The sequence below is a fragment of the Saccostrea echinata genome, unplaced genomic scaffold, assembly GCF_033153115.1.
Source record: "Saccostrea echinata isolate AGI-Se365-2 ecotype Australia unplaced genomic scaffold, CSIRO_AGI_Sech_v1 ptg000001l, whole genome shotgun sequence".
In the NCBI taxonomy this organism is placed as follows: domain Eukaryota; kingdom Metazoa; phylum Mollusca; class Bivalvia; order Ostreida; family Ostreidae; genus Saccostrea; species Saccostrea echinata.
In genome coordinates, this window is record NW_026889750.1 from 855621 (window position 1) to 866227 (window position 10607).

A 10607-nucleotide genomic window follows, 5' to 3' on the forward strand; every position below is an offset into this window, starting at 1 on the left:
GTAAATTTGTAAAAAAAAAATTAACATTTACCAAAACATTTACAGTAAAAAATGCTTATAGTGAACATGCATATAACGAATTGACGGTTACAGCGAAAAGATTTTCATTTCCCATGGCTTTAAAATATATTACTAGTTTGAACTTAATGGATACCTGTACATATTACGAATTACATTTATAACGAAGGGAAATCGTCCGTCCCTGGCACTTCGTTATAAGCGTGTTTTACTGTATAAGGAAAAAATAGAAAATCTCTGACTGGATTTTAATATACGACAAGCATGTTTCAATTATAAGCCATTTTCATAATTTAATACAATAAACAGACAATAAATAAAATGAAGACCATACACCCAAATAATAATAAGGTAAGGAATGCTTCCCAAGGAAAAGGAATGTCTATATGACTACATCTTCAAAAATATCTCTGTAATGTCAAAGAAAGGAAATTATCATAATTTATGTAGAAGAGCAAACAAGGTTACAGGCTTAGACCTTTCTACATTTATTTCACACATCCACACTTATTTCACCTGTCTAAATGACACTTTGACAATACTAAAATATTTAGTAAGACAAGTATGCACAATGCTGATATGATAAAATCGATACTTCTTATTCATACTAACATTACACAATACATATAGGCCTACATGAACTTATTTGACTTGAAACTGATCATTACTCACAAGGTATTTTATTGAGTATAACAAAAATTCCTACTGATACAACCAATATACTTTGCTCATCAGTACTTTCATTTAATAGGTAAGTACCTGATATAATTTGTTGGTATTATTTAAAAAATATATATTGGTACATTACCAATAAAATTGAGATCTAATTACAAAACACATACCAGGTACTTCTTATAACAATTATCAAATAACATGTAGTTGTTATGATCACTGGCACATGAATTTTCTTCAAACATTTTGTATCTTAAGAATAAATCAGTGATCAAAAGTATGGAATGCGTATTTTACCATAATGGGGTAAGCACGACATAGTGGGGTGTCACCTAGCAAAGGGTAATGTGTAATAATCATGTCATCAATTGTGCACAAACACATTCATTATTGATTGCTTTATAACCTCCCCCCCCCCCCCCCCCCCCCGACTTCAATGTACAAGAAGATATTAAGCAAATTACAGATGACATCACACCTTGTAGCATTATGTAACCTAGAGACATTTGATCCTGTAATGACTTTTTTTTGTTGTTAACAATATATGTACTTCATACCAGTATCTATCACGACTAGATAATATACCTCCTGAAGATAATGGCCTGATACATTATACCTGTACTTCAAAAAAAGACAAAAAAAATGGTGATGCATGCATAAATAATATGTTAAAACATTGACTAGGTGTATTTCATGAAATGTATTTTTAAGACTTGGTGCACTCTCTAGATTTAATGGAATGTTCCTGAGAAAGAAACGGCAAATAATGTGATGTGTGCCAAATTGTTATATATTTCTGCTGGGTAGATCTATATATACCCATTCAATGTAAAGATAAAACTGAACATGAATATTAGGAAATGGTGATTAATAAACTACTGACTACTGTACCTTAAAAAATGACTAACAAGCCCCAAATGATTAAATATCCCCAATTGTTCAATAAGATTAGTATATGATTTATATAATGTACATGAACTGACACAATTAAATAAAATTCTAACACAAGGTTTTAGTCTCTAAGTGCTTTCTACTAGAGAAAAAAAATTCATACTGAACTGAGCACAAAATAATTACATAAGTACAAAATTAGAGGGATAGCAGAGTTTCTGAAACTGGAATATTCTTATTTCTACATTACTTCTATTTAACAATTATTTGTTTGTATGTATAACACACAAGATATTCCTAATTATTGCACTCTTTACAGCTCCGTTTTATCTTTTTCTGAGACTGGATCTAAATAAGGTTCATCAATCTTATCCAGATTTCCATGCCAGTGATTGTAGGCCAACAGAGCCACATTTTTACCTGCTATAGAACTCATTTCCATGGCAGAAGCTGCCAATTCTATACCATTTAAATAATAGAGTGAATCATGGAGCACGAAGGGAGGTAACTCTTCCCCGACTGTGGAGTATTCCGGGTAGGCCATCATAGAGAACATTCTGATGTCTTTTTTACTGGTAAACATTTGTTTTATATTCTCCTCACTTGGTGGTATATTAGAGAAAACTTTGTAAACATTTGCTGGGTTACCAAGAACGTCTTCTTTTTTACCCTGAGAATTGAGTAGAATTGTGTCGTTACAGGTTAAAATTTCTATGGGTACCTCCTCGGCATTGTCAATGCCATAATAATTAGAGTTTGGTGTTCCTTCTACAAAGGTAGCAGTGAGTTTATGAAATTTCTGAGGAAAATTTTCAATAGGACTTGGGAAATCTTCAAAGTCAATTTCCGACATTTCATCATGTAAAGGCGTGGCAATGATAACAATATCATAATCTTTATGTCGTTCTTTCTTTTCAGCATCAACGTACTCCACTCTATAAGTTTTGTCCTGGTACTGCAGAAGTTGGACTGACATTACGGTCCCCTGAAGGACCTGAGCCTTAGCCTCTGCAACTAATTTCTGGGGCACCTGTTTGTTGCCTCCCTTGACGGCCCAGAGTCCGGGTTGTACCCCAGCCAAACATACAGCTCCTGTAAGGACACAAACACATGATAAACTTGAAACTTTATTATTGCAACCACTTTTGCATGTCACCCCAAACAGACCCCACTTCCCCCATTTCCAGTGGCCATTTATTGCAAGCATAATTATACTTGGTGATTAATGTTATTGTCAAGTTTCAGAATGTCCAACCATTTACATGAACTGAGAACAAAATTAGGCACAGCAATAACAATACTGTATAACGGGTATTTTCTGTGGTTGTCCAATTTTTGCGGAATTTTGCAGATTTACATTTGCAAATTATTTCTTTACAGAATATCAATTCAGATATTTTATACACTTAAGTGATGCATATGTCAGTCAACCCGATTTAATGTTATTCCATAACTTCTTACAAAAAGAATTGTGCTTACAGATGTATGAAATACAAAGGATTTGAATATAATTTATGCAGACTAACTATAAATAGTGGAGCTTAGTATCAGTTCTCATGCACCTTTGATCACTATGTCTTCAAATGAATTTATAAAACGTAAACAGTGCAGTGTTCTGCCACACCCTTAGACGCTGGTGTTCATATCCTGTAAATAAATTTTTGCGGTATAATGCAACCGCAGACATTGAAAATGCAGAAATTAATTTGCTACCTTTCAGGAGCCAAATCGCAAAAATTTCCAACCGCAGATAACACCTGTTATATGGTATGTCCCCCAAATTTCATTAAGAGTGACATTATTATCTCCTACAAAAGACATGGGTCATTTAATATGATTTCATTTATATTCCTGGGTTTTATGTCATATTTTCCCCTTCATTCTGAGGAGAAAATTATGGCTTACCTAATGTTTTGCTACAAATTTATGATTTTAGTACCAACCTACAAAGCCAGGCACTTCTGTATTTTGACCATAGTTTGTTCTTAAGGCAGCCATGACCATTTCATCTATAAATTTATCACCAAAACCTGCAGTTTTCATTACAAATTTGATGGACTTCTTCATGTACGAGACAAAGGCTGGATCCATGGCTCCAATCAGATCAGGAACAGTTGTGTAGGCATGGCCAGCTCTCTGAATGTCATAGATTCTACAGAGAGTAAAAATAAGCATTGTTAAAAGAATGATATCCTGTCCATTAATTTCTAATCATCTTTACTTTGTTCTCTCTACATTAAGAATTTATTGTAAATGGTTACTAGTGCTAGGGTCTACATACATGTATATATTAACAAAAGTTAAATATACATTAGCAGTTGAGGGTGCAAATTTCTCAATTTTACATAGACCAGTCCAAAGTGTAAAAGTAGAAAGCATAGGGGATGAGAATTACATATTAGTTTACAAGATTTTGTTATCTTTACCTGAAATTTATAATTTCAACTTTAAATAAATCATACATTTACTTATTTTTAGACTATTTTTTTAAAGCATGATTTACATAACTGACTTTTAAATCTTACCTCATGAATTTACTTAGGAGTTTCTCATTGATCCAGGAGTCAATATTATAAATGTCCATGCCATATCTCCAGAAGAGCTTAGCCATCGTGACTAGGCTGTATTTACTACTTGTGACCCTCATAGAGCTCCCATCAAAAATCCCAAAAGTTCCCCCACCAACCTGTAACTGCTCCAGACCTGTTAGATTGTATATTTATTAGTTTTGCCTCCTTCTCATAACAGTGGGGTTAATATGGCATATTTTGCCTTTAGTGATTATCTTTTAAACAAGTTAATTCAGAGCATTTTTGTTCCTCTGGAAAAGTTTGCAGATGGAGAGAGAAAAAGGGCAACCTTGACCTTTCAACTTTTGGCCTTTAACTTTAAAGGTAAAGAAATTCATGTCCAAAAGTTTCATTGCAAAAACTTACAGAAATTAAAACTAAATTATTTTCTGAAAACTATTTATGCAATACATGTATATATTTCTGACCTTGACTTTTGGACCTTTGGGTTTTTTAAGGCCATGGGGAGTTGTGATATAAAATTTCATTGCAAAATCTCAGTCTTTTTAAGATATAGTTTGGGGAAAAAACCACAGACAGAATATATGAATTTATAACCTGACCTCTGACCTTTGGACCTCAAAATTGATAGGCCATAGGGATTTGTGATATCAAATTTTATTGAAGAAAGCTCAAAGAAATCTAAAGTTATCATCCAGAAAATGTTATCTGCAATGTATGAATTTATGACCTTTGACTTTTGATCTCAAAATTAAAAGGGGTCTTCTTTAGGCCATAAGGAGTTGCGATATTACTTTCAATCCAAAAGCTCAAAGACTTTTTAAGATATCATCTGGAAATGAAAGTGTTAGACACAAACAGAATGTATGAATTTATGACCTTGACCTCTAACCTTTTGACCTCAAAATAAATAGGGGTCTTCTTTATGTCATAGGAAGTTGTGACATTTGTGATCTTTGACCTTTTGACCTAACATCAATAGGGGTCTTTTTTGGCCACAGGGAGTTGTGATATAAAATTTCATTGCAAAAGCTCAAAAGCTTCCTGAGATATCATCCAGAAACAAAAGTGTTACATACAGAGAGAATGTATGAATTTTTTATCTTAACCTTTTACCTTTTGATCTCAAATCTTTGACCACAGGGAGTTGTGATATAAAAGTTCACTGTAAAAGCTCAAAGGCTTCTTGAAATATCGCCAGGAAACAAAAGTGCTACACACTAAAAGAATTATGAATTTATGAGCTATATCTTTGACCTTTTGACCTCAAAATTGATAGGGGTCTTCTTTAGGCCATAGGGAGGTGTGGTATATAATTTCATTGCAAAAGCTCAAAGGCTTCTTGAGATATCGTTCGAAAGTGAAAGTGTTACACACAGACAGAAATACAGATAGACATATGGATCGATGGACAGAAAGACCCAAATTAATATTCCCCACTTTCAGTGAAAGCTGAGGACAAAAAAAATCCATTGAATAAGTTTCTACATATTGTATACATGTATTTTAATTTCATCTCAATGTAAATATGTTCATTGTGAGAAATCAGAATACAGGAATATCATTAACCCTTTCACCTTTTGTACAGTTTTTTGCCAGTTTGAAAAATATTCAACCATTTTCTTTTTGGCATGTTGAGACATTATATTATCTACTGTAACATACATGTACAGTATGACACTTCTATTATGAAGTAGAAAACAGTGCATCTACTTTTAATTTAAACAATATTTTGTTCACAAAAGTGAATGGGATTGGGCAGCAGGCTCAGTCTATTTTAGCCCTATCCCTGTGTAAACATGCACATAAGCATATTGTTCATATTAACAGCATTAATCATCTGAGGTTATAGCAGTTATTATCAGAAACAAATATACATAATAATCTTGGTCATATACATACTAGTGTTGTTACAACAGTTGACTATCAAAAAATTGTTGCTGAAGGCAGCACATCAGCAACAATGGACAGAAAATTTTTAACAGCAATAGTCACTAAATATTCTGGATTTTTTTTTTTTTTTTTACAAAACCAGTTTATTGTTTATCATTATCAAGGGACATTACTCTATTTCTGGTGCAAATGGGGGACAAACTTTCTAACCAAACATGTTTAATAGTTAGTTTCCAAAATCTGTATTCATTTATAAGGATATCTTTTACTAAGAATGAATATTGCATGGTTAAGTTTATTTAATGATACCTTTACTAATGAAACTTTAAACTATCAATTATTTATTTGATTGTACAATGCTGATTCAGTTTGATAATTGATAGTAACTTTGATCATATCATGGAACACTAATACATACAAAAAGCACACATAAATTTTACAGCCTACTGTATGTGTACTTAAATAAGCAGGCTTCATATTTACTTAGCGACTTTGGCACATACAATGATGCGCTAATTCATGAATACCGCTAAGAAATCATTTATAAATACAATATACGGCATGGACATGTATAGCGCTAATTCATGATTTTGCCAACAACTCCATACCCAGTGATTGCGCTAAATTTTGAATACGCCAATTTATGTACACGTACAGTATTTACAGTGTTCCTTCTTTCTGATTTTACTTATTACCAGACTTACCTAGTAACCTGGTAAAATTGACCATATACATATTTTTGGGATGAATAAGAGTTCCCCTGGCTTCAAACTGGTGGTCACCCATGGTGAGTGTAGCTAACCTTCCTCCTATGTGCCTCTTTTCAAAAATGTCAATCTTAGCATCATTGCCAAACAACTGTCTGAGGAAATAGGCTGTAGAAGTTCCTCCAATCCCCCCTCCGACAATACCTGCAAGATATCAAAATTAAGTAATTCCTCCAATCCCCCCTCCGACAATACCTGTTAGATATTTAAAATTTACACATCCTCAGATTCCCCCTCGACAATACCTGTAATGCCTATGAAACGTACTATTACATGCTAATGAAAAATAGGTTTGATATAATTTCAAGTAAAAGAGAGACACATTGTGAAAATTATATATGAATAATGAAAAATGTATAACATTTTCAATGATGAGCACATTCCTAAAATAGGAAGTTTTTGTAATTTTTCTCTCTGACTTATTCCCCTTGGCCAGCATTTTGGAGGTCACCCTCAGGGTCAGCATGGTGAGTTGAAATTGGTTAAATAATGAATTAAGGAATCTGAACATACTGACCTCCAATATGGCAGCCAACGGGAATATCCTCTTGCTAAAATCACATTTATCGAAAAACTATTAACATGTATGTAAAAATTCTTTGAAGGTAACTATAGTTTAATCCACACTTCTCAAAAGTTATGTCTTTTGGCCACCATCTTTGGGGAAAAACCCAAAGAATCCTCAAAGTTGTCTTTGTAGTTTTCTGGTTTGAACTTTGTCATTTGAATGGAAAGAAATCTTGGAATCTTGTATATTGATCAGGTCTGGCACAATCTCTTGATTTAGCTATATAGCTTGAATTAGCAATATAGCTTTATTAAGCTATTCAGAATAGCTTGATTTAGATAATAAAATTATATTACACTTCTTTCTTAATTGTGTTATTTTTTTTCAGCATGTACAAAAAGTCGCACCTTGGTGTAGTGATAGTATTCAACTTTGGACTCTTCTGAAAACAATGCATGTAAAAATTGCTCATCACATTGCATCTCCTTGAGAGACTTTGTACTCAAAAGTTCTAAAAGCTTTGGGGTTATATAAAGCAACTGATTTGTGACCACAAAGTTACTTCTTAAATGATATTATGTAATGAGTCAATTCTGGGTCAACAAGATAATCATGTAACAGGAGAGGAGAAAAATGCAACAGACCAGACCAGAATTCGAACCCAGGCCCCCTGAATCTCCAGTCAGGTGCTCTACCAACTGAGCTATCTGACCACCGGTGATCGAACATGTCTGACCGCCACATTCCTCCCTCCTTAGAGGTCTTTGCCCTCGAAAACACCAAGCCAGGCTCTTCTCTGGCAGGTCCTTTACCTGTCACTTCTAGGGCATGGCACGGCACCAAATGTAACAGTAGAGAAGAAAAATGCAAAGGACCAGAACGGGATTCTAACCAGGGCCCCTTGAATCTCCAGTCAGGTGCTCTACCAACTGAGCTTCTGGCCACCAGTGATCGAACATGTCTGACCGCCACATTCCTTCCTCCTTAAAGGTCTTTGCGCTCGAAAACACCAACCCAGGCTCTTCCCTGGCAGGTCTTTATCTGTCACTTCTAGGGCATGGCACGGCACCAAATGTAACAGGAGAGAAGAAAAATGCAAAGGACGAGAACGGGATTCTAACCTGGGCTCCCTGAATCTCCAGTCAGGTGCTCTACCAACTGAGCTATCAGACCACCAGTGATCGAACCCATCTGACCACTATTCAGCACAATGTGAAGCAATCACACTTATCCATGTCTCAAAGCACACAAAGTGTGTACAATTATCCAAACAATGAAAATACATCTTTTGCTTAAAAGTATTCAAAAGCTGCAATATTAGAACTACCTTTGATTTGGGTTGCTTTTATGTTAGCTCATAGTATATATGAAAAGGCAAATACTTGCGACTTTTTTTTGCCTATTACATGTACCTACAAATAACATTTTTGTGAAAACAGCATATAAAAAGCTTTATCAAGCTATTCAGATTTCTGAAAAGCTTAATAAAGCTATATAGCTATTTTGAGCTATAAAGCTAAATCTACATTGTGCTGGACCTGTTGATTGCCACAGGATGGGGTACGTACTCCAGCATGCTAGAGGTTTACGGTGAGATACTTTTGACTTGGCGCTGCATAACCTCTAGCATCCATTGTAAAAATTCTCACTGCTGAAACCCCCAGGTGGAAATAAATTGTTTAATAAAAATCCAGGCTTTCACATTCCAGGTGATACGCAACAATTAAATATTCATCATTTCCAATAAAACTTACGCAAAGAACAATGATAATCTCCTGTATATAAAGCGATAAATCCTTTATTTTTAAAATCGAAGCAGAAATCAAAATAGGTCGTCTATTTCATAAAATTTAGGTATGCAATGCAACAAATTTGTCAAAACGGAATAAGTTTTCCGCTATAAAATTTTCATTTTTGGAATAGCAATCCGCAAATTTAATGTGAAGTCAAATCAAAAGTACTTCTGGTGAAAAATTGAAATAATGACGATTTTGATAAATGAACATTGGAGCATACTGATTAAGTGGATTTTATGATTTCTGGTAATTAGAATAATCTAACTGTGTCTCGGGACAAGTCCTCACCACAGTTAGAATACGTCCCATATACTTGCAATGTAGCAAATCGGAGTGGATCCACTCCGAAATGATTTGGAAGAATACAAAAGGAGTTGCATTGAAAATAACTACCAAATTAATCATAACAAACCTTTTTGAGATTGTATATGCCTTTTAACCTACAAATTAATCCATATATATACGAAAATTCAACTCATTTTCTCAACGTTTTTTCCTCGCTTCAAATTTAACGCCATGTTGACATTCGGAACTCTCTGGATTCTTCGTAGAAAATGCAGAGAGTTCGAGTTATCGCCCGTGTTTAATTTTGTTACATTGCGAATACACGGAACGAATTCTATCGTTAAACCGGGTCCGTAGGACAATATCAGTATAACGATAGAACGTTCTATCTAGATTTCTGGTGACTGTTTCACCTCAAACAAATACATAGGTACCTGAGAATTGCTTGTTAACAGTTTATTTCACACACATTTTCTGATCAAATCTCATTCGGAACTAGCTCGTTAGAAAATAGCCTTTGGATGTAAGAGTCAGAGGTATATAAGAAGTGTAGGGACGTTTACAGAGGAGTGCAGGATGGGGCTACCCATACATTGAAAGAAAAAAATCAAACACAGTTGATTTATCGAAGCACGCTCAAATAATTGGTAGCTTGAAGAGGGGAAATGTCGTTTCTCTCCCTTTGACCTTTTGGTTGACCCTACAAAGGGACATAGCGTTTTTTCAAAGAGTGGATTGGACTATTCAACAGCTGTTCCACATCCCTACATTGGTCATTTGTTTGTTTAAATGACAGGGGAAGCAAATTGATATAATGCATCAATATGACAAATTTTGTACCTATTGTTGGTGGTTCTTTCACTTCAATGGAAAGTGTAAAAGGCAGGGAAAATGTCAGGATGAAAGCCAAAGTGAAAGTCCACATTTTAGTGCCGGAAGCTGACATATTTCAGTGTTTGATGGGTACCAGTAGTTTCGAATATAATGTAATTTCATAGAACATTCCCTTTTCTGTATATAAAGGGGAAACGTAATAATTACTCAAGCAAGTATTAAATGATATATTGGACGCAATTCATTGATTAATTTATGAATTAAATAGACATACGAAACTAAATTTGAAAGGTCTTACTAATGACACGAAAGGTACCTGTGTAATGTCAATCAAGTTTATTTTTTATTATCGAGTGTTACAGTATCTATTTGTGCAAAAAGAAATATTTCTGCTACTTTTTAATAAAGATAT

General features: G+C 34.3%; 1 protein-coding gene across 1 annotated transcript; it reads right to left on the bottom strand.

Annotated features, from left to right (window-relative positions):
• Nucleotides 1-1122: 1122 nt before the first annotated feature.
• On the bottom strand, nucleotides 1123-10320 carry LOC133182433 (prenylcysteine oxidase 1-like). Its single transcript, XM_061317284.1, has 5 exons — nucleotides 10202-10320; nucleotides 6710-6916; nucleotides 4107-4284; nucleotides 3525-3733; nucleotides 1123-2673 (listed from the first exon to the last, which is right to left on the bottom strand). Exons 1-5 carry the CDS (start codon nucleotides 10305-10307, stop codon nucleotides 1895-1897), a joined length of 1479 nt encoding a protein of 492 aa, XP_061173268.1. The 5' UTR covers nucleotides 10308-10320; the 3' UTR covers nucleotides 1123-1894.
• Between the last annotated feature and the right edge of the window lie 287 nt (nucleotides 10321-10607).